This window comes from Melozone crissalis, unplaced genomic scaffold (genome assembly GCF_028551555.1).
Source record: "Melozone crissalis strain CALT ecotype California unplaced genomic scaffold, PUWL_Pcris_2 ptg000019l_1, whole genome shotgun sequence".
Taxonomy (NCBI): domain Eukaryota; kingdom Metazoa; phylum Chordata; class Aves; order Passeriformes; family Passerellidae; genus Melozone; species Melozone crissalis.
The window spans coordinates 10047558-10072209 of NW_026535797.1; the positions used below are offsets into that span (position 1 = coordinate 10047558).

A 24652-nucleotide genomic window follows, 5' to 3' on the forward strand; every position below is an offset into this window, starting at 1 on the left:
GAAGCTTGGAACAAATTAATGGGCAAACTGTTCCAAGCACCAAGACTGGCACAGGAAGACGTGTCCAAAAGACTGTGACTCCAGGTTTGTGTTACTTAACATCACTGTCTGGCTATCTAACTATACTGACACAAACCACTGTGAATAGCAACATGTTTCTCACCAGTGATAGAAATGCCCTGTCATCCAATACCCAAATCTATGAAATCTCTGGTATTTCTGGTAAGATGTGTGAAGGTGTCCAGCAGTCAGAACAGGCTGAATCCCAAAACGGGATTTGCCTGGGCAGATGTAATCACACACACTGCCATGCCCAGGTACCAGCCACCCTGCAGAGTTTGTAGCAGGCCATTTACTCATTCAGCTGTCAGGGGTAGGAGTGCAAATACACTCCCATATGCAAGCTGCAGGGGGATTAGGATGTTGAAGGTGATGCAAATACACTCCCATATGCAAGCTGCAGGGGTATGTGGATGTTGAAGGTGATGCCTTTTAAAACCGATCACCTCACCCAACTTCATCTACCTGACAGAACACAAAGGACCCCGTGCAGTGGAGCCTGATCACTGCTTAGCCAGACATAGCAAACTGCAGGGAAAACTCTTCCCAAAATCTCTGGCACCACAGCTACTCCCCACCGACAAAAGCAAATGAACCAGGAAAACCCTGAGAAGGTTTTTTCCATTTTGCACTTTGGTTAGGATCAAGAGCAGTTACATGAGTATGCAAAGAAGCGCTGTGTTCTCTCAGGAGTGTCCTTTCCAGTGACAGGGGTCAGCTGGGAATAAGTCACACAGCCTGTGCTTCAAACAGCTGAAAGTCAAAGAAGTCAAGGGACAAATGCCACAGGGAACAGAGACAGCCTTTCCCTTGGTACCTCTGGGTGCAGCACTGGGTTCTGAACACCGTGTTCATGGACAGGATGTTTTGGCTGAGCTGGGAGCAGAGGGTTTGCAGGAGGAAGCACACCCTCTGCAGGCTGAGACTGACTGTTCTGGAAAACAGCAGAGCTCTAGGCAAGCAAAGGCAGCTCACTTTGAAAGGAAGTTGCATGGATTTTTTTCAAACTCACTGAAATGCAGGAAGAAGAATTCAGTATATCTAAATCAGCAGAAAAATGCTACAAATCTATGGTATATAAGCAGTTCCACTGCACCTCCTGTTCTGGGATCATATCATCCCTTTCACACAAACAAATGAAAAGACATAAAACCAAAATAAAATAAGAATAACCTCGCACAAAGCAAAAGATGTGAAGAAATGAAAGAATAAAAAGACATTCCCTTTAATTTAATATTAATACCTTTTTTTTGAAATGCACTTTCTCATTATATTTTCCAGAAGAACACATGGAGCAGATACACAAAAACCTTACCTACTTGCTAATTTTTTAACATATCAAAATAGATCTTAAACACTTACCATGAGGTTTCCATCACTGTAAATAATAACAAAGCTACAAATTAAGCATAAAACTAATTAAACAAACATCAAGTAGCAAAAGTGTGTCTCCAGAAAAGATTAATATAATTATAGCTCAGCAATTTGAGAAGAGAATATTTTGAATAAGTAGGTAATTAAGTTAAGAGAGGCCTAAAGAAAGATTTCACACTCACATTCATATGCTGAAGCAGTTTAAAAATAGAGAGCAAGAACTGCCTGACTTCATGTTTTAATTTTAGCTGGGTGATGAGCTGGTCCCAAAGACAGAAAGGGACAGCAGGATTTTTTCTCAGCAAAGTGCCCTTCGTATTTTTATGTGAAGGAAATGCAGTATGTTCTATTAATATCCTGTTGTGTCTGTACATAAGCCTAGGCACCCTTTCAACCAGCAAAAAGTTCTGGTTTGCTTCTTCAAATCACTTCACTTTCAAAGACAAACACAGAGATTAGAGAACCTCCCTACTGCTCTGGCCACTTCACAGGTAAATAACATCCACGCAGGAGTAGACACTTTGTTTTCCCATCAGTCACCTACTGCAATTACTAAAGCTGTAATTTTCTATCATGAGGAGGGAAAAGCAAATTATTTGAGTTTGCACCTCAATTTCATTCTCATTTTAATTAAGAGCTGGGAAAAAATGTCAACACCAACCAGAAAGGTGGGTGGGTGTAGGAGGCAAGAAATGTTGTTTGACTTAATGTTGGCACTATGCCTAGGCTCTCCCAAAGAAGCTGGGAGAAGTATACCGACTTTTCCCACATAAAGGAAGATTCTGCTCTGGATATGGCCCCCTCATACCTCATATATTTCACCTTGCTGACACTTCTCTGATTAACCTAATCCAAGCAAAAGTTCCCCATTTTGAGGGAGCCCTGCCCATCCAACACTGTTTCAAGCTGGCAAATTTTGACAGCGGGGCAGAACTGAAATTCTTCTTGGCCAGTAGCATCACATTGAAAACTTTTCTGTCCTTCAGGGAATGGTGGAAATGAAGACTAATCAGCTTGTAGATTATTTTTCTGGCATACTCTTTCCAAAGTGTCAGCTATGCAAGTGAAGGTCAGATTCTCCCCCAAATCCTCAAGTGTCACAAAAGCACATTTTTACCTAAGACTAATTTTCTTGATAGATGACAATGCTTAAAACCTAGGCAGGAGTCTGAGTTAATCCTGCAGTGAAAACAAGCCTGCTAAGTCTCCCATCCTCTTCCACAGTTACATTCCCTTGCTTGTATTTTAGAGCAACAATCAGAAAGATTCTCCCTCTTACATTTGGCATTTATTTACAGATTCATCTGAGGCTCTACCTGTAAAATTTCACATGCATTAAGAGTGATCATTGATTCATTCCAGGTCCTTCTGTGAGCAAACATTTGCAAACTTTATTTGCCAGGGAAGTGAAATGCAAGTCAGTTGAAATTTGCATTAACAACTTGCTGGTCAGCACTTCCTAGGTGAGGATGCCCTGCCATTGTGATCTTTAGTGCACTGTCTAAATGAACGGTGTCCCCAAAAGCACAGAAGAACCATGCCATCCCTTTTAGTGACCTGCTTCCCATCCATTTAGCTCTTGAGGAAATAAAGCAGAGCACAACACTTAGGCAGCTGAGCCTAGGAAGATGTATAGTTTGTTTACATCCATATAACCAATACCTTTTGGTTTTAATCTTAACACAGTTTTGAATTTTTAATTACCACAATGTGGTTTTTCCCCACAATCCCACCAAACCCAATCCAAATTGATGTTAGAAATTCCATACAATTCTGAAAACTTTTTTCCATTATGCTGTTCAGATGAAGGTCACTGTCTTTTCTCCCAGCAGAAACATGCTCTGCATTTTATTTGTACACATGAAATGAGCTCATTTACTCTTATCACTCCTAGCATTTCTAGTTTAAGTGTCAGATACCAAAACAGGCCCAGGCACCAAGAGCACTCTATCCCCACCATTGGAATGACAACTTCCACTTGACTTCTTGCATCAAATGAAGTTAAAGCACTTGAAACTAAACACTGAAGAGATGACCAAGTCTTTTTGTTTTACTGTAGACCCCTCTCTTTTAGAGATGCTCCCTTGCAAGAAGGTTGTTGGCTGATATTTTTCCTTTCTCCTGCTTAAGTTCAACACAAAGTTTGTAGGAAGAGATCATCACTCACTGCATCACTATTTATAGTTACTTACTCTATCGTTATCCTAACAAGACCTTAATCAACAAAGCTTCTGATCCTCCTAAATTAAAATTGTAACATGAAGGCATTTGTCTGAAAGAGTTTTTAATATAAATGAGATTTCTGCTTTTCTTGCTCTAAATTTAAAAAAAAAAAACCTGAAAATTCAAAGACCAATTCTTCATTATTTCCTTTCCTAAATCATTCAGATAATGCTTCACTTTCACCCTCCTGTATAAACAAATCCTTCAAGGATTCTAGGTATGAGAGGTTGGTTTTCTGAGGCAGAAGACAGAAACATTCAATTTATTTTTCTATCTCCTGAAAAAGGAAAAATACCCTTTGAAATAGTTTACCATGCAGACACACCTTCCTTCTACACAGCCCTCTTCAGCAAGGTAATACACCTGACTCCATCAAGGGGCAAGTACATTTTTGGCAAAGCAGTTCCGATTTCAGAAGGAAACATACAAAATATTCATTGCTTGCTCAAACAAGCACTCAAGTCTGAGTTTGCTTCGGAGTCTGCCCAGCAGGATCTAAATGCAGGGGAATAACAGGAACCTCTCTGGCTTTATTAGGCTGTCAGGCAGTACTATATAAGAAGCATGCTCCAGGACTTACTGAAGATGCAATGCAGTCCCTACAGCACTGGCTTTCCTGCATGTGAGGGGGATGTGTTCTCCAAGCCAGGCTTCCAGGTGATCCAGCAACATTCCCACCATCAACGCCTGCTGCCCCCACCGCTGCCACCCATGCAGTTCGGTTCTTAGAGCAGTGCTGACTCCTAAAAGCTGGTCACTCTGCCAGCTTCACTACAGATAAATAAGTACAATTACCTCAGGGAACTTAAATTAAGAGCTGCCTCTCTGTGTCACACAGTTATATACAACTCTGTCATGTTCAAGCTTGAAGATGCATTTTTTCCTGCTCCCTTGATGGTTCTGTTGTTTCTTAAGAACAGGGGCTGCAGGTGGAGGGCTAAAAATTATGTATTTAAGTCTCCTCGAATTACTAAAATGTCTAACCCCAAATCTGGGGTCCATCTGTCACAAGTCACACTCTTGGTCAGTCTCTGTTTTGTCCACCAAGAGCCAACCAGCAAGCCCTCCTCCCACACTGTGCTATTTGTGCAAACTGCTAGCTTAGAGAAAAAAAGTAAATACAGAGCTGGTTTACTTCTAGTGAGGTCCCCCTGGCATCCAGCTAAGAGGTGAGAAAACTAAATATAACAAACTTAAAACTACAATTATTGTAAGGGAGTTTGCCAGAGCCGCTCTGAAGCTCCTAATGGTCTGCTGGGGATTTATGGATCAGCTGTGAAAATTTACTCACAGCTAAAACTTGCCAATCAAGTCCTTGGCTTTGAACACTGCTACCAACTTCTACATAACACAGTTTGTCAAAAGCAAAACAGTAGATTTTAATGTTTCAGAGAAGGGTACGAGAAAAATCTATCATACTAAGCAGACCAATAAGACAAGCATGCAGAGGCTCCCTTCTGAATGTTTGCATCTTCGTATAAAAGGGTCTTATATTTTTACAGAGCAGGAGAAGATTACAAGTGCTGCCAAAATACACAGTAAGAGACAGTATGTTGTACAGAAAAGACTGCAAACTGCTGTCTTGCAGTTTAAGAGCAGATTCCCTCCATAAATTTTGCCAGCGATCCAGAAAATAATATTATTTGCTGGTATTTTATGTTCTTGCCATATGGACGGGGGTATAACATTTACAAAAGCTTCTCTGAAATTGTATCTGCTATTTGCATGTTATTCCATTTTAAAAGGGCAGCAAAAATAACAAACAAAAAATCCTGAGAACCTACACAGAAAGCAAAGCAAGTAGCCAGCTTAGACGAGAGACATAAGACCATGCCCTATTTCTCCCAAATGCTCAGCACAAATGAGAAGACAGCAGTGATGGCCCCCTGTAAGGGCAGCTCTGTGCAGAGGAGCTGATGGGCTCTTTGTAGACCCCTCTCCACCTCCAACTCTGCAAATCCCTGCAGCTGGTGAGGCTTCAACACTCCAGAGTACTGGTTTGAAAACATGTCAGACCTCTAATATGCTACTAAGCACCACAAAGGAGCATGGACCCCTACTCCTCCCTGCACAGATCCATACTCTTTAAAAATGGAAGTTTTAATGCTTCAAACTTTCTGATATTTACTTTGGCTTCTACTACATTAGGTTTCTTCTGTCAGCAATTACCCCAAGAAACAAACACTAAAGAGTCGTGAAGCCTTGCAGATTTAGATGATAGCATCTGATCCTTTAAAGCCTTACACACATAAATAATCCTCATGTGCATGAATAAGGCTTTAGAAGATCATAGCATATACACTATATCCAAAGAGGAATTCAAGTCCTATTTACCACTGACAAGCAAACGTTTGGCCACCTAACATTATTTATGCAATTTATAACATTGTTATACTATTTTGTATATAGTAATATATATATGTTATATATTTATAATATAAAGACATATTGCTTTACTCTGCACATGTATACTTTAACCATCTACACAAAATCACAAAGTCACTTCTAGCCCTTGCAAATTTCAACTTAACTCCTTTTTTTTTTTTGAAGGGAATTCAATCTTTTAGTAATCTGCAATGCAGATTACTAGGTTGAACAGAAATGATCCCAAGCCTTGTAGAAGTCTGATCTAACAAAGATACATGACATGGGATTAATTTAAATTTCATTGTCAAATCTGGAGTATTTAATTAGCAATTTTTTATCTGCCAGAAGCTGGGAAAGAGGAGGTACATTCAAGTGCAGAAAGTGAGTTGACTTGAATTCAAGTACCACAGAACTTTGATTATTTTATTACAACATGTTACCTATGAACCTGTTTGCCCATGCCAACCAAAGAGGTACCTATATAACCATCAGTTGCTATTCTGTAGTTCTCACAAACATGTCCACCTCTAGATACAACAATGACATTTTGCTGAGTGTAATGCATGGCAGAGTAACCTGAGGCAGACCTCCTGGTTCATCTGAGAGACAACAGAAGATGCCAACAAAAGGGTCAGCCCTGTCTGCACCATGAGAAGGTGTTGCTACACAACACAACAGTGACCTTGAATGAAGCAATAAATAAAGAAAAGAGGCCAGTGTTTGGTTGTGAGTTGGCAGGACGGTGGAAAATTGTAGGTGACCTTAAAAGAATGTGCCATGAGAGGAACACAAATGGATGGTGCAGAGCACATGGATAGCAAGGGTGTGAATGTTAAGACGTGTTAATAGAAGACTTTGAAAGATAAGAGGAGCCTAGAGCTGAAAAAAAAATCTCATCCTAGTTCACTAATATCTCTCTCTATGGTTTCAGGAGATGACAGTCATCTTTTCTCCAAATGTCATCCTTAGACTGAATTGTGCATAATCTCAGACAGAATTTTATGTGGAGGAGCAGAGGAAACCTCTGACAATCACGAGAACAGCATCCAAACTGCAAACCATGCAAATACCCATAGCTGTGCCCAGCCCTGCAGGGACTGGAGCAACCTACTCTGTACCAGAAGTTAATCTGCTCTCACTCTATTGTGAGAAAGAAGGGTGAGAAAGACATTAAAATATTTTCTTAAAAATGAGGCCAAAAATAGAAGAGTAAAAGCTGGTCAGTGTAAGAAACTGCATGTGTCATCAACCTAATAAAACTACTTGGTGCATCTTCTCTTAGAGGGGAAAACATGTTAATCAGCAGAGACAGAAATAAGATTTGTTCCTGCAGAAACAGACAGTATTTGTTATCTCAGTAAAGCCAATGCCAGCCATCAAGCCACTTGTTGGAGAGGTACTTAAAGCCTGTTTCCTAACACAAATATTAAAATATAAGTAAAAATGCACTGCAACTCCTGCACATTTCCCAAGTGTCCCTAACTCATAGACACCATCAACTCACATGTGTCTGCGCGTCCAGGAAAAAAGCAAAGGCATGACAAAGAAAACTGTAGCTTTTGACTCTACCAAATTCAAGACATTTGACATTGCTTGAATTCTAAAACTCTGCATCCTGATCTACAGAAAATCACAGGTTTCATGGTAAGCTGAGGAAAGTTAAGACTAGATAACACCAGATGTTTTTGTTACATCAAAAGCTGGTAAGTCAGAGAAGGGATCAGGTGATCAGAAAGCTGTCAGGGAGCTTGCTCATCAGCTGCCCAAAATGACATTTTCTCTGTTCATCCTGGCCAGCAGAAGATATTACTCAAGGGAACACAAGTTAAAGACTTCCTTATCCTGTCCCGGTCTTTTCTTCAGAAGAAGTAATCCAGAAGTGGAATCTCTCCCCAAGGAGTGATTGTCATTAAGATTTCACATAACACAGGCTTTAAAATCATGCAGGAGATAGACTGCTCCTCACAGCAAGCATAGCTACAGATTGCTGTCACCCCCAGAGTCAGCAACGCTCACGACATCTTTGGAGCACTCTGCAGAGGCTGGTGGGACAGCTGCACATCCTTAAACAACCGAGATGGTAAAGAACAAATCTGAACTGCATCATTCATGCAACATCATTCATGCAACTCCACCCTGGTCCTGAACAGGCAACTGAACAGGGAGTTGCCTGTTCAGCTCATCTCCCAACACAGACATGGAGAAAACTAACAACAAATGCATCCTCCTTGTAATTCCTTAGATGCACAAGACAATTGTACCACAAGCTGCATATTCAAAATCAGTTAAACTCACATTTCACAAGTTTGCAGAAACACACCCTCTAGAAATGCAGTTATCCTAATGCAAAGTAACTCTTGTGCACTCGTACCTACTGATCCTTTAAGAAAACAAGCCTTTGCCCCCTTCCTGCAACAGAATACCCAATGCTTTCATTCCACATTTCTTCTAAATAGGCAAGAGGCATTTGTAAAACGGGCTAGGCTTGAGCTGACAGAACAGAACAGATATTAAACGTTTCTAAAGCCCAAAGGGAGACGTTTTCTGGTTTCCCCCTCTGTGTCAAGTGACAGCTCCACTGTGATGGGTCATTAGCGTGACAAAGGGAAAGCAGCTGGACATAGAGAGGGGCAGAGGCTAACAGAGCGATTACATCCTTAAATCAACTATAAAATGTTACAAAGGACAAAGAGGAGGAAAAAAGGCAGGAATAAAGTCAGTTTGATAAAGTGTCTAGCTGCAAATCATATGAAATTAATTCATCTAAATAAAAGAAAAAGCAAGACAACTTACTCTTCTGAGAAAGCAGATTCTATTTGAAGGAGCATTTTAAAGTGATTGACATTATTATTTCATGTAAATAATCCATTTTTCCTTCCTAAATAAATTTCTACAATCTCTATGAAGTAAAAAAGTATCTTTGAAGATCTAGTTCCTCCCATTTTGATAGCCACCAGAAAGGATCAGAAATGGTTACTGAGGTTTTTCCCATCTCCATTTTACTTTCCTCCAAATGAGATCAGGAAGATTTTAGCACCACAGCAATAGCAGTTGCTCAGCAGGTCACACACAACTCTTACTGTTAGGTGCACACAGCTCTGAAAGGACAAGTGGTGAATTAAGAGGAAAACTAAAGGAACATATTTTCCAGCCTTCCCTTTGATGGGAACAGTATATTAAATTTCCAGTAAAAAGCAACATCCAGGCAACTGAGTTTTACTAAAGAGGACTCCATTGTCATGTGTTATATTCCAATAGTCACTTAGTATATTTCTTCTTAAAAATTGTGCATTAATAAAGTTTTCACTAAAGGTGGCATCACTGCTGTTATGTCTCTCTCCACTAAAATTTGACATTTCTGGGCAACTAAGAATTGATTGATAACTGATAATAAAAGTGAGATTACTGGGAAATGTTTGCATGCAACACATTCCTGCTAAATTCTTTTGTTCTGACTCCTTTCTGCTTTAGTACCTCTGTGCTCTCTCTTCAGTCTTTTTATTTTGCCTTTCTGCCAGTAAGCTGTTGGGTTCTAAATCAGAGATTAAAGAAAAAAAATCAACCAGACAGAACAAACCCAAGTCCCAAACTCCACAGTTTCAATCATTTTTGTTTAAAAGAAAGAACCTCCATATGATTAAGATTAAGTAATCTTAAACCTTTGTGTCACAGCTGATATAAAGAAGGGGTCATTGTTTTTCATCAAAAAAAGAAAATAAATTTTTAAAGAAATAAATAAAAAAGAAATCTTAATTACATGACTTGAAGATAATTATAATCACTGATGCTGATTTTGGAAACAACTAAACTTAAAAGTGAAGCACCCTCCATTTGTCCCTGTCCCCTCCATTTACACACACACACATTTGTTACACACATTCAGCACTGAAGTCCTGATTCTAATCTCAGGTGAGGTGTAAGAAGAGTCTCAATAATTACACAGCAAGAAGCCGGACAATTACAGAAAAACTGCATTTTCCCCCACTGCCTGTTTCATAATATACAGAGACAATAAATGGCAAACACAAGGAGGAGCTTAACAATGTGGGTTTGCTTCCCACATTCCCTGGCCAGTCCCACACCATGCTGCTTTTACAGCTCCTGTCCCTTGTTTTGGTAAAGCTGCTCAGCTAAGACAACTACAGCCCCCTCTGTTTTGTTTTCATCTCCAGTCAGGGCTGTTAGATTTGTTTCAATACAAACTCTGTGAGTTTTCAGAGCCCTATCAGGTAGAGAAGAAACTGAGATTTTGGAGATGTACTTTAAAAGGCAAATAAATATGGAAAGCCTGTATCAGTAACAGTAAGAAGAGAAACAGTAAAACCAGTGTTTCTCCTTGTTAAGTATCAGCTTAGCCTTTGCCATATATGCCAAACTATTTGCCATGACTAATGTATATAATGGGAGTACATTTCATATTTTATCTCTCCTGAGAGACTTTGAGTCAGAGAGGGAAAAAAAAAAGAAAGGAAAAGGAAAAAGAAAATCCCACACTACACAAAACAAACAGACAATGATGCAAATAAAAACCCCACATGTTTAACATAGTGGACTAGAGTTAAAAAAGAATAAACTGGAGATAATTTTTCTCAACAAGTTTTCTCCTTGCTGCTGTAGAGAAATAAAGGATTCAAAGCACCAGCACCAGCCTGCTGCCTCCTCTCTGCCCCCAGAACTGGCACAAACTGATGACAACTTGGGCGCAGATGTTGGAAATTCCATCTTCCTTCCAGAGGAGCTCAAAATCTCCAGGGCACAACCCTCCAGGAATAAAATATTAATTTTGCATTTCCCCCCATTGTTTTAAGGTGCCTTTTATTCAATTTGTAAACCAAACATATCAACACAGGGAGTTAAAAACTGCTCTATTTCCACTGGACAGATATGACCCATGACAAATCATTAGAACCAAAAGCATACAAAGAGTTGGATTTCAATACAATGAGGTCTCCTGTAATAACAGAGTTTACTCGTGACAAATGTTTTCAGCAAGAACTCTCATAGAAAGCACTCTTCATGCAATATCTCTCTAGTTAACCCACAGTCACCACTCAGTCCTCTCTCTCAGTTGTTTCCAGCTAGTTGCTCTGTCAAACTGCAATAAATCACACACCTGGAATTATTAATAGGACTCTCCACTCTCTCATGCTGCTTAGTCATTCCAGCCAATCTAACAGCAGGTACTAAAATTTGTCACACACTGACCTGTCATCTAAAACTTACATTTTGCAGTGCAACTGCACATTATAAACGAAACTTTCAAACCATATCAATTTTCTCATAAGAGCAGACTTACCGAGAGAGGGGGAAAAAGCCCCAAGACAACAAACAGTTCCAAACACACATTGGTCTTTGCAGAGACATCCAATACGTGTTTCACTTGCTGGCACTACAGACCCTACCCTGCATTTCCACTCCTTCCACACAGCAGCAGCAGAAACCAGTTATGAACACTGGCCAACACCATTACAATGTTCTTCTTCTCAGTCTTCTGCTTTATCTCATACAGAAGGGTATGTTTTTATAAGTCATCCTCTGAAGCATGTAAATTCAGGTTTCCTTTTCCCAGCAGTTTCTCATTCTCAGCTCTACAGCTTGAGGGCTTTGACTGCAATAAGGCTTTTAGTTTTGGAAAATAAGAAGTATTTACCCATCAAACATCACAAACAACCTGCATACATAGAATACTTTAACTCTGTAAATCTTATCATTGGACTTTTACTATCAACGCAACTGACGTAGTCATTCGGGGAAAAAATACAACATGTAAAGAGTATATTTCAATTTATATTTTATTGTAGTTGAATACTACCAGCAGAGAATTTCAAACTAGAGGTTCAGTAATACTTTTGTAGTAAAATTACATTATAAATTTTAAAGCAGAGGAGCATTTAAAGAATACAGTGCATGCTACCTGTGTTGCATGAGTTCAGCCAGTGTAGCTGCTAAGACATTTCAGATGCCCAGTTTCACTAAATTTTAATCCTTGTTCAAAGCTCAGCACTCACAATGAATCTTCATCAGCTGCCCATGTAGGAAGCCATTTTTTAAAGTTACGTTGCTCTTCACCTAACTGTAAACCTTCATAACAAAACTACTAAAGGGGAAGAAAGAAGGAATCCAGAGAGCTTTTAAAGTTTAAATGTGATAATGAAAAATGCATATTTTATATGATATTATAATGAAAGATTTCAAACAGGGAGGTGTTTTGTTAAACACCACAGAATATTCTTATCTACTTGGCTCTGAATTAGCATTCTGTTTACTGCATCTTGGAAAGCAAAAAGATTGCAATTGTTGAAAAAAGTCAAGAAAAACAAAATGCTCAGAAAACAAGATCATTGTTTTCTTTCCTGTAATGAAACCATCACTTCATTTTGTAGAAGAATCACCGCTTTCATTCCATTGTATTTTACCAGACATAATACCTGTACTAGTGTATCAGAAATAAACTTGGAAGAGCAATTCTGGACATGCCCTAACATCTCCCTTTCAATTGAATTGTACATTCAGTTTAGATTGTACATTCAGTTTATAAAATACCAAGTTATTATCATAAAAACAAAGTACAATTTGCCTGCATTTCCAATTCAGTGCATTTATTAATCAGGTAAACAGGCACACACCAAATTACACCACAATGGTTACAAAACTCTAAGATCGAGTTGCAGGACCTTAGATGGAGATGTTCCGTGTTTGCCACCCTACGTCACATTAACATGACAAAGAACACTCAGAAGACTGCATCTCTCTCAAATCTTTCCATTAAAGGTAGGGTCAAAAGGAAAGCATTTCAAGTTTTCCCGCTTATAATCCGCTAGGAAGCATGACTAGCAAGAATGTGATGCCCTTATACATAACACACACCACACGAGAAATTAAATTGTGAAGTATTCTCCACAGATCTACCTATCTGACTTGCAATACGCAGCAACATAGTCTCGGTAATTGTGAGAAAATGAGGGTCAGCTTTAGAGACTGTAGTTTAAGATTTAAGACTGATTTTGAGTAAGTGTAAATTACTCTGTGGGTGCACAATAAATCTCTTGTACCACAGCAACAGCCCAGTGGACTTAGGAAGAGACAATTAGTATTTCAATTTCAGTGCAAATCTCCAAATCTGTATTTCCAATCAGAAATAAAAATGTAGGTAACAAGAACCTTGAATGTTTTCACGATTAAGCTACAAACCATGATTTAAAAACAAACAGACTAAAAGAAAATAAAGCATCAAATTTATGGACCACATTCTGCAGAATGTTTGAAAGTCCAGTTGTTTACATATTTATAAAAGCTGATGTGCTTCCCAACTCAAAATAACGTTCATACGTTAAATTTGCGGTAACATCAACACATTGCACTTCTGTCTATCTGTACGTGTGTGTATTTTGCAAATGTGAGAGAATTGAAAGCATTTCCTCCGTTAATTACATTGTTGGGTTTTGTTAGGAAGGTGATAATGGAGATGCCTAAGCCAGCGCCTTTGCTGAAGGAGTTGTTGCAGGAAAGCGACTCAAGCCCAGCGTCAAGGCCGTGGCAGCTCCTCAGTGCTTTGTCATACTCGCGCTTTGCTTGAGGGCCGCACAAGGGCTCTGTCCACTTGGCGGTCTGGGACTTGATATCGAAAGCGGTTCTCAACCTTCACCACTGCGCAGCACCCAGTGTCCGGCTCGTCAACTCAAATCTTAAAGTAATAGAAGGCAATTCTAACAGCTCCATAGCCGGGTATTTGTTAGCAGATTAAAAGCCCTTACCTCTTCTAACACGTTACGACTTGGGGAAAAATCAGATACAGTGCACCTAACCACCTTGAATCAGCACAGATCATCAGCTTAGGCCTTACTCATGCTTCACCTATTAGCTACAGAGCATTCGGTTCGTCCTCAAGTTTCTCATTTAGCCAGATAAGTATCACGGGCACCACTGCATCTGTGTAGCAGAAGTGCTTTCTCCCCTGTTTCTGGGTGGAAAACAAAACAGCAAAATACCACTCGCATCACTGCACTCATTAACAACACTTCCAAACCCGCACAGGTTACTTTCCCCGGGACACTTTCGCAGAGATGCGATCGCTTCTGGCACCCCAGGAGCCCCTCGCTCCAGGCCTGCCGGGGGGACGGCAGCAGCGGAACGGCGGCCGGGCAGGCGGCACACACCGCCGCGGGGCAAGCCACGGAAACTTCCCCGGCCCAGCTCCCGGGCACGGAAGACGCGGTGCCGGGGCGAACCCTCGGCAAACCGACACGAGCGGCTTTTCGGGCAGAAAACTTCTGAGGGCAGCGAGGCCACTGCCGGTCTTTAGGGGAGTCCGTGCCCCTAACAGCGGGGACGGGCCCGCCGCCACACGCACGGCGAAGCGAGGCTCAGCCCCGCGGGGCACCGCTCGGCCACGGCCAGGGCCAGGGCCGGTGCCGGGCCGACCCTCCGCCCGCCCGGCTGTCAGTCTGGCCGCGGGGGGAGGGAAGGGGGGCACCGCCACCGGGGAGGGAGAACGACCCGCGCCTGCCCGCCCGCCCTCCCGGCGCGGCGGAACGCGGGGCGGCTCTTACTTGTGGAGGAGCTGGGGCAGGCTGGGCGGCGGCGGCGGCATCCCTCGGCTGGGGGCCCCGCTGCGGGCATCGCTCTCCGGCGGGTCAGCGCCGCGGGGAGCCGGGGCCTGGCTCATGGCAGCGGCGGGGACCATACGGGGCGGCCCCTGCGGCGGGAGGCGCGGGTGGCCGCGCAGCCCTCGGCCGCGGCGGCGGGAGGGAGGGTGGCAGAGAGAAGGGAGGGAGGGGGCAGAGGACCGGCCCTGGAGACAACCGCGCTCCCCCCGCGCCCCCCCGCCGGGCTGGCGACGGCGGGACAGGCAACCCCCTGCGACTGAGCCCGCCCTGCCGGAGGGCTGCGGCCACCGGCAGGGGCGGCCGGTGCTGCGCGGAGCCCCAGAGGCGCTGGCGGGGCCGGAGGGAGGGGCGGGCGGAGCCCCCGGCCCGGCCCCACCTGGGCGCCGGGCCCGTTCCCTCCCTCCTCCGCCCGCACCTGCCCGACGGGAGGGACCCACGCCCCGCGGCTCTGCCCTGTGTCCCAGCCGGGACAGGGTGGATCGGGCGCACCTGTTCGGGGCAGGCTGGCTCGGACGCACCTGGCCCTGCCCGGGATGGTCCCGGGGGCCGCGCTTGGCAAAGGACGGGCTGTACAGCAAAGAGTGAGCGGTACCAGCCCCTTCACCCTCCGGCAATAATTAACGATCATTAAATGCCAAGGGCGTGGGGGAAAGCGTGTGTACTGTTCTAATTTTTCGCTGGTAGCACCTCTGAAGAAATGTAATCAGTCATTTATCAGATATAGGCTCGGCTGATACAAAACGGGAGAAGAGAGTCAATTAATAAACCTTCTCTAGTAGCAAGTAATCTCTACAGCAGACCCTTCTCCCCGTCTGGGCCCAACCATGATGGGCTTTTAATAAAAGATGTCGATCCTGGGCTCTCTGCTTCCAAACACATTCCTTAGCGCCATCAGGACCTACTCAGAAAGGCTTTACCTGCTACTGTAATAGCACAGGACTAAGGAGTGGAATTGCTGCCTGATGATACAATGTGACAAAAAAAGTTTTACCTGCACACGTTTTGGGAGGAAATTTCAGGTGACTGATGGAGCAGAAATTGCACTCTTGCATTAAACAAGTAACACTGAGAGTGTTTCTTCCAGCTCTTGCTCCCTTTGTATTTGTATTAATACGCTCCCTGCGTATTAGAGAGGGACAAGTCAAAGACCATTTCAGTACTTGCTCCTGCACTACCTCTGCTTGCCACACACCCTCCCCCCAGCACGCACGCACACACACACACCCCGAGGAAAGCAGAAACATCCTGGCTTCTTTGAAAAATTAATCCTAATTCAGGAAGACAAATTTTGAAGGGGTCAGGTTCTCCTCTCCTGCACCTGGCACAGTCATTTACAACTATGTAGCCTTCTAAATGGGAACAAAATGCCACCTCCAGTGACTGGAAAATTTAAAGTTAGTTGCATTAATCACGTACTTTACACTTTGCAGATGGAGAGCACCAACCAGGTGCAGGGCAGTGGAGAACTGGGCCAGACTGCAGTTGCACAGCTACTTAATGGTAATGTAACACCAAATGCACCTTCTAAAAATGAATAGCCATCAGTACTTGTTTAGACACATTGACTTACACTATATTCTAAGAAATACAAAAAATGGAGCTTCACATCCTTTCCCACAAGGAAAAAAATTTGCAAATTATGTGTTTTCTGGTTCAGTGAGGGCCAAGGGGTTGTCAGCACAGTGCAGCTACAAGATGCCTGATCTTCCAACAAAGGAAAGGTAAGGTCTCGCAGACAGGTGAGGCAACTCATGGGAAAAAAATGTTTAACACATAGGACCATCTCTGCCGAGCAGATCCAGGTGTCCACTGATCATCCACAGAAAAGTGGCTTTGTGTGAATTTCCTGAGCAGCAGTGAAAGCCCTTGAGACCAAGCAACAGCCAACTGCTGCCTGTAATTATTTGAGGAAGTGAAAGATGGTGACTCATGGCTCAGAGGGCAACAGGAGCACAGCTATGACACTAATGCATGGCCCTGGATTAGGAGGTGGATAGTCACAAGAACGTGTTACTTCACACAGACATATTACATCACTTGTAATAATGGATCAAGTGTGTTTTACTAGGCACTACTATTTCTGCACTTAATACATCCACTGTACAACTCAGCAATCAGTCTCAGCACGGGGTCCTAAAACTCTGCAAAGATTTTCTCCATTTATTTTAACAGTTCTCATCCCTATGTTTGCTTCTTGTCAATGTTTTTGTTTTTGTTTTTTGGTGTTGGTTTTTGTTTGTTTGTGGGTTTGTTTTTTTATTTGTTTTCTTTTTCTTTTTCTGTCATATCCCCATGTTTTGGCTTGGCATGATCTGGTGTGACAAAAGCACTGACCCCCTCACCACCATCTGGTCCCTGCCTTACCATAAGGCAGTAGTAAAGGCTCACTGAGGTTGTCCTACACAGAAATAAGTGGGTGGGTGTGAGCAGGCACAGACTGACCCATGTTCATGGACTCTCTTATTCAGGAAATCAATATAAGCAGTTTTCTGGCCAAGCCTTACAGTATTTCTGGAGCACTGCCATAAGAAAGAAACAACAGTGGCTGGTCCAAAACTCACACTTTTAGGGTCTGGGTTTGGCAGTAGAACTGAACAAGTGCTAACAGCTATACAAGTTCCTGTTCTCCTAATATGGAACATAGTTATGCACATGGAGAAATCAGAACTCTAGGTTTTTTCCACTTGGCTAGAGACACATTCTGTGTTTGTGTAACAGTGAGCTAATAGAGATTTTGTTAAAAATATTGGCAAAACACTGACTTTCCTGTTGCTGACTTTGTACTGCTGATTTTTTTTTTAAGTATCTATGCCAGGGTATTAATGAGAACTCATGCAAAAAACACTCCTGGCTAATAATTTCAGCTGAGATTAATATGTTTACTGCATCTACCAATACAATTATACAATCCCCACCTCTTACAATGCCTTTTTGGAGTTTCCAGTTGTAGCAGTCTGCATGCTAAAACTGAAATCCTGATCTAACTGCATGAGGATAAATCAGATGCAGCTCTCTGGTGTAAATGAACTCACACCCAGAATATTCCATTTTTAGGAGCAGATCAAGAAAGGCACAGGCAGAACTCAGAGAAAAAGAAAGGGATCAAAAAGTAGGACAGTGATGGAGCCAGGCACACACAGATACTGCATCCCCAAATAGTTCAGCATCAAACAACAAAAACAGCAATGATTTCATTGCTTTAAGAGCTTATTTAACCGTAGAGTTGCACAGTAGCAAGGAAACACGTCTAAGAATAAAAGATGTCAATCTGCCTATTAGTCTGACTAAGGCCTTTCATTGGTTCATGCCTAAATGTGTTATTCTGTGACCTGAAATTTAATCCTTGGAGAATTATTTGCCTTAATTTTAATCTTCTGAAAATTAATATATAATCAACTCTTCATTATCAGGGAAAAGAAGCGGTTGGAAAAAAGAGAAAGATGGAAAACCTAGATAACGTGAGTACCTCAGGGCCAGGGCTGGCCCAGCTGTGCATGTTGTGCCCTGGTGTAAATGTCCTGCTCACATAAACTGCAATGAGCAGCAGCAGTTTAGGCACCACTGTGTGTCTAACATGGTTTATTCCCAAAGTGGGTAAGGGACCCAGACTCAATGGAGAATAAACTCTGGTTTTTACTGTTACTACTGGGCACAAGTACTTCAATTCATATTTATAAAGTGTGATCTAGATAGTGTTGTGACAGTTCTGCAGCAGCAATAGTCATTAAAATACAAACATGATTTCATGTGGAATGAGATGTCATCTCTGAAATAGGACTGAAGTAACATAAGTATCCAGTTGCAGGAATAAAAGACTTCATCTAGGAAGAATGGCATCGTACTCCTTAACGGACTGTGCAGAGAGGTAGAAAAGCACTCTCTTACTGAACTACCAAAACTAACGAGGGAAAATTCAGGTTAAAAAAATGAAAAACACTTCAGTCCAGTCAATTTATGGTAATCAATGCATCAGGTTTTCCCAGGTTACCCTGAACCCTGTTTCTGGAGCTTGCTGTACCTGTTTTCTTGTTCTCTCCGGTCATTGTTTGGATAGAGAAGCTGAAGACTGAAGCAGAAATTTCCAGTGCCTGGGTATGTGAAATTCGCCTTCTGGGTAAGTCTCTATTTACTTCTAGCAGCTTCTCCTGAAAAATATTTCAGTCAGCACCACTTTTGATTTTTTTCTTTTCAGTGATTTTCTTTTCACTGGATGTGAATGGCAACAGGTGGCCACAACTGGTAGGTTCTTTTGCAGTTACTCTGGCTTTGCATTTTCCTGCACCTGTGTGGGCTCTGCTGCTCATGACTGCATGCCATTGAAATGGTGCTATTCAGAAACCAGGCTACATTTATAAAGGATCAGGTAAAATTTAGCTCAAGCCTGCAAGTTGCTTTATAAGCAAACAAACAAAATTTCTTTCAAAAATTTTGAAAGCAGAAAGTTTCCTAATAGTTTGAAAGGAAAATACAAGGGAGATCTAGTCCTTTAGAATTAGGTTATTACAGAGCAGATGTTTTTGTAGGAGAACAGAATCACCTGAAGAATTTGATTAAACACATTAGGTTATGAGCAAAATAATCAACCCATGAATAACCAGAAAATGAAGCTTACGAATGATTCACCAAGAGATACAACCTGGTCCCAGACTTCTGAAAGGTGAAAACCAAAACTCAGGAGCTGGACTGACTGCTGCAGTGTACAGATCAGGCGCTTTCAAGAGTCAAGCAGATCAAGATGCTAAAGGATAACCTTTGGAGATAAGCTATCAGATACTCAATCATGGATAGCTGAGACTTTCAAATGTGCTGGGACAGCCAGCTAATGACAGGCAAACATTGCAGATATTTAAGCCTGATGCAGAACAATGTGGAATAAACTAATGATGTCTTTTGCAGGTACTGTGAGAAGCTGTGTATTCCCTCAGCATCTTGAGCCAGTGAAAATATAATCCTCAATTCGCATATTATAAATTTAGAAAATATTGGAATGTGCAACTGATCATACCTAGGAGGTATACACACTCTCTGATCCCAGAATACTGGCTTATGTCATTAATGGCTTGCATCATGCTCTTTTCTAGCTGCAGAAATTGCAAATGTTTACCATTTTAACTATTTTAGCCAACTGCTTAAAGATCAACAAAATGTAAATAAAGAAAACATAATGGCAACAGTGAAAAATGAATGTTAAACTACTCTGAGGGGAAAAAAAAGGACTTTTAAAACAATCCTTGATGTTACTCTCATCTCTTCAGATAACTGAAATATGCATGTTAATAACCTGACTTATCTTTCTGTGCCTTCACTATTACAAACTTCCATTCATATCATGGTGCAACTGGTCTGCTTCCAGTCATCCTCACTTCTGATTCTCATCCTTCATGGCCCCATAAGCACAAGAGAATTAACAATAAAAGCTTATTTATTTGTTTACCCCACTCCTTTCTAATGTATACGTGGGGAGTTTTTCCTCTCATCGCCAAAGTGCTAGGTAATAACTATCACATTTTCACTATTAATAAAAATACCCATCATTAATATATTTAGTACAGATTTTGCTTCAGTAATTTTTCATTTTTAATATGTAAAAGAAGTAATATCCAGACATTAAAAAGCTTAATTTGTCAAGCCTTTAAATATTAACTCTTCTTTATGTGTATGCAAGTTCTAAGGGTATATGCATAGCTAGAGGCAAAGTCTAAACTTAATGGTTTCTTTACCCATGGTAAAACGCTGATTTTTGTATAACTGCTGAGTATCATTTGATAATGATAAATACTACTGACACACAAAGACAAACTAAGTATAAATTAGATTACAAGGTAGGGTCTTTTAATATTTTATATGAAGACAAGTGATTTCTGGAAGTCTGCTTAAGTAGAACAGCACCAAAGACTGCACAGTTTATGCGCTTATAAACGATGTTAGGTTATAGCGAGGATATGGTGGTCTGTTCTATGGCAAACAAATCCCATCCTGGAACCTCTCACTCGTGAGAGATGTTCTGCAGGACAGAGTTTTTGACAGACCCCATGTGCGAGCCCCGCCTGCTGGCATGAGCTGCTGAGGTGCCCTGCCTGGGAGGCTGCGGAGCTCGGCAGAGCCGAGGCCAGAGCTGCAGTGCCTCCTGACGGAGCGAGGCAGGGCTCCTTCCCCCTTGTCCGCTGACAAATTGCACAGCTGTGGTGTTACATGTCAGCACTTGCAGTGCGGATCTCCGGAGACAAACCAGGAATGTTCTGCATGCCAGACAGTGGCGCTGAGCCATTACATTGAGACAACCTTCTTGAGGGAACCGTGGGCCCTGAGTGAACAAGAGTGGGGAATCCACTGCCATTCTAACCTGCAGCCATGTAACCACAGGCAGTCCAGTGCAGCGAGGCCAGCTCTACAGTTGAAAGAAAAGAAGTCCTGCAGAAGTGTGCCAAATCCACGTAGCATTTGCTGCATAGATACTACAGTGATTTCAAACAACTCATGGCATTTAGATAAGGTAGGTGAGACTATGTGTCCCTGAAGTCTGAGATATGCTTTCATTGACATTCATGGTGAGCCCAAAGTTATTTGATGATGTTTATCATTATCTGGAATACTTCCAGTGGAAAACATGATCTTGCTGATCTGGAAGCTAACTCAGCTCCTGCAATCTATATATTCAGGGTAAGAGTCAACAGAGAAATGCACATTGACATTTAATGCAGAGAAGCAAAGGACTCTGAAGTTACCTGAAATGATCTGCTCACCTGTTGAGGTCATCTGCTAAAATTAGCCTTTCAGTTAGAACCTACAGCTCTTTTTTTTTTCACTGAACTACCACTGCTGCTAACCTTTCACAGGCTCCTTCCCCTTAGAAAATCTACTAGGACTTTAAAAGTAATTTCCCTGTTAGGAAGCTGAAGAATACGCAATATGTAGGATTGTAAAATAAATTTTGTAAATAATTGTCATAGGGACTGAAAAATGAAACAGCAGTATTGAAAGAAAATTATAGAGGGGTAAAACTGCAAAATGTTATTGTAATCATGGAGGAAAACACATAACTGTTATTACTGTGATGTCAAATTAGTTTATTGAAATGTGCCATCTAAGATAGGGAAATACTAAGAATAAAAAAAAACGTTTTGACTTGAGTTCTGAAGGGCTTCTCCTTTGTTACTTCTCACTTTAGTAGTGAGAAGTACTTTATGGGCAACTTGTGAGGGAGAGCACAGAAAACAAACAGCAAAGACAAATATTGGGGTAAAAAGAAGAGCAATAACTCATGCTCACAGGTAACACAGCAAAAGCTCCACCATCACAGAAAATAAAAGGGAACTAGTAGCATACTGTAGATGAGGCTACAAGAAGATGAATGCATAGCTTCTTGGAAACCTTCACTCACAGCTGGTATGAGTAGTCTGCTGTCAAACTAGAAAGGCGTATAATGTGGAAATCTGCAAGGGTTAATTCCTTTTCCTTTATTGTTATTCAACGTCTGGGTAACGGGACAGATCACACATCTGAAATGTGCATGTGGGGTAAAGAGCTACAGGCAAATTGGAGCACAGAAAGAGTCTTCAGAACAATTTGGAGAGATCAGAGAAACTGTGAAGAACACAGGATCCAGCTGAGGAAGGACAGGTGTTAAGTCCTGTACTTAGGAAAGGAAAATATTGTTTGGGAAAGTACAGGATGGGGAACGACTAGACAGAAAACAGTTGTTCTGAACAAGACTTGGGGGTATTACAGAGGATCACAGCTGAACATGAGTCAACAATATCATGCAAGGAAGGCATCCATCAACCTAAGCTATATAAATAGGAGTTTTGTCTGATGTAATTCCCTTATTTTTCTTGGTAGTGATAAGGCCTCAGTAAGAACACTACATCCACTCTGGCAGTGATACTTTCACTACAAAATGGATTTAAAAATTCAGAAGAAAGTATAGAACTAACCAAAAGCCTGAAAAAGAAGAGTCACAAAAAATGGATGATGGAAAGGGCATTGTTCAGTCTAGAAATTAAAAGACTGAAAGCAGAAAATTACATTTAAAGAGAATGGAATAAATTGGTTTTGATCCCCAGGGTGAAGAAGATAGAGGAAAGTGGATTTGAATCACAGAAAGAGAGGTTCAGATTAAATCTACTAATTGCAAATAAGGGAATATGTCAAATTTTGAAACACCTCACGTAGCAGCTTTAAAATAAGTTGCACAAACCATCTCTCAGGAATGAATTAAACATGATCCAACTTTGGGGCAAGAGGAAGGATTAGGTACACCTAGGTGGCCCATTTTCCATGATTATTGAAGCAAGCAAACTCTGGAATGGCAATGAAAAATCCATTGGAAAGCAAGAAGAGCAAAAGTTAATAAAACTTATGTAGTTTGCAGGTCCAGCAAGTCTTCATAGTCTCTACAGGTCCATGGTTCAGGTGGCTTGAAGATGCCAACAATGTATATTAATAAAAGGCATGACCATGCATCTAAAGAGGGTCTTGAAAGTGATACAGTCAAAGTAGGGAAGGAGAAAAAGCTGTTTTCTTAGGGAGGGAGAGAGAAGCAGAGATCACACAAACATTTTGAATGTTTGTATTTGTTCCTAGTGAAAGGGAAGTCATACAGTGTCTCTAAGGAATGAATGCATCACTCTCCCAGACACAGAAGCCGTTGCAAACACAGGCCCTAAACAGAAAATAAAATTTCACACATGGAGTGACCCTTAAATTCAGCCCCATCCAGGAAACCCTGAACCAGAGCCCAAGGAAATCTTAGTTTAACTGATGCTTGTTTAAATCCAAGTTATTAAATATTTTGGCTAATAGGCAGTTCAAGTAAGAGTCTTGAAGAAGACATGTCTCTACATACAAAATATAAAATAAATATGATCATATCAGGATAGTTTGCACTTAAAGAATCATTTCTGAGAAGTCAGATACTTTAATCCACTCATAAATGCAGGCCCTTTTCCCTCCACTGTTAAAAAAATGTGTGATAAGACTGTGGCCAGCAATCCTAGGGTTAAAGAAGTGGCATAAGCCCCACCCCATCAGTCACAGTCCACAAAGCTTTTACTTGGACTGCCCTTGGCTTCGATAGCACATCATTACTAATCTTCCAAACATTGCACACATACAATCTGGAATGCAAAGCCTACCATGCAGTCTGCAAACTGACCAAAGCAAAGCCATTTGATTACTTCATGCTCGGGATACAAGGAAAAACAAAAACAGCCTTCAGCCAGGAAAAGGCTAAAGCATAAAGTCTACCTAAAATCACATATGAAATTAATTACGCTTTCTGGAAATCTCACAGTGGTCTCCTTGAACCAAAGAACACATAATCCATTTTAGGCACTGAAAACTCCCTTACCTTTCACAGTTCACAGAGAACTCTATTAGGCTGTAGTTACATTGATTATTCCATTTGTTTTTTTCTTTAACAGGACAAAAAGCTGTAAATAAGAAAAAGAAGCTTTTAAAATCATGTCTTTCCTCTCTCTTTTCCCCTTTCCTCTTGTTTTTTCATAGAGAACTTGACATGTCACACAGTCTTTTCCAGTAAGCTGATCAATTGCCAAAAAATATGTAGCCTCAGGCAAACTTTATCAATCAGCTCATGCTGAACTCAGCTCAGAAGAAAGGTAATACTCCTGAAAGAATTACATATTTTGTCTTGATTTTTCTCATAAGCACAGTTGTGTCCTTACCCTCTCAGTTTCAAGAGACACCAAAACTGTAAGCAGAGGCACACACATTACAAGTGAGGTTAATGCTTGAAAGAAGCAGGAAAACTCCTCAAGACCCTGTGATTAAAAAAAAAAAAAAGCCCATTGATAAGGACAGGCAGGAGGAAGGTAAGACAGAATCCAAAGGGAAAAATTAAACCTGAGTTCAATAAAAGTCTAAGTAATTGAAAATAAATTCTGAGTAAAGAGAAATGTCAGGAAAGTTCAAATTCCTCTGCCTTTTCAGAGGATGAAGTTGAACTGCATATTCCCATCTCTCCAAAGTTACATTAATTTCCAGTCTTCTGAGTTTCTGGG

At 41.4% G+C, this 24652-nt stretch overlaps 1 protein-coding gene across 1 annotated transcript in view; it reads right to left on the reverse strand.

Annotated features, from left to right (window-relative positions):
• The window catches only part of RBM20 (RNA binding motif protein 20), a 97847-nt gene extending 83140 nt beyond the window's left edge, over positions 1-14707 (reverse strand). The window contains exon 1 of the mRNA XM_054276976.1: positions 14574-14707. Within this exon, the coding sequence (XP_054132951.1) occupies positions 14574-14707 (134 nt within the window). The remainder of the gene's footprint in view (positions 1-14573) is intronic.
• Positions 14708-24652: the final 9945 nt, after the last annotated feature.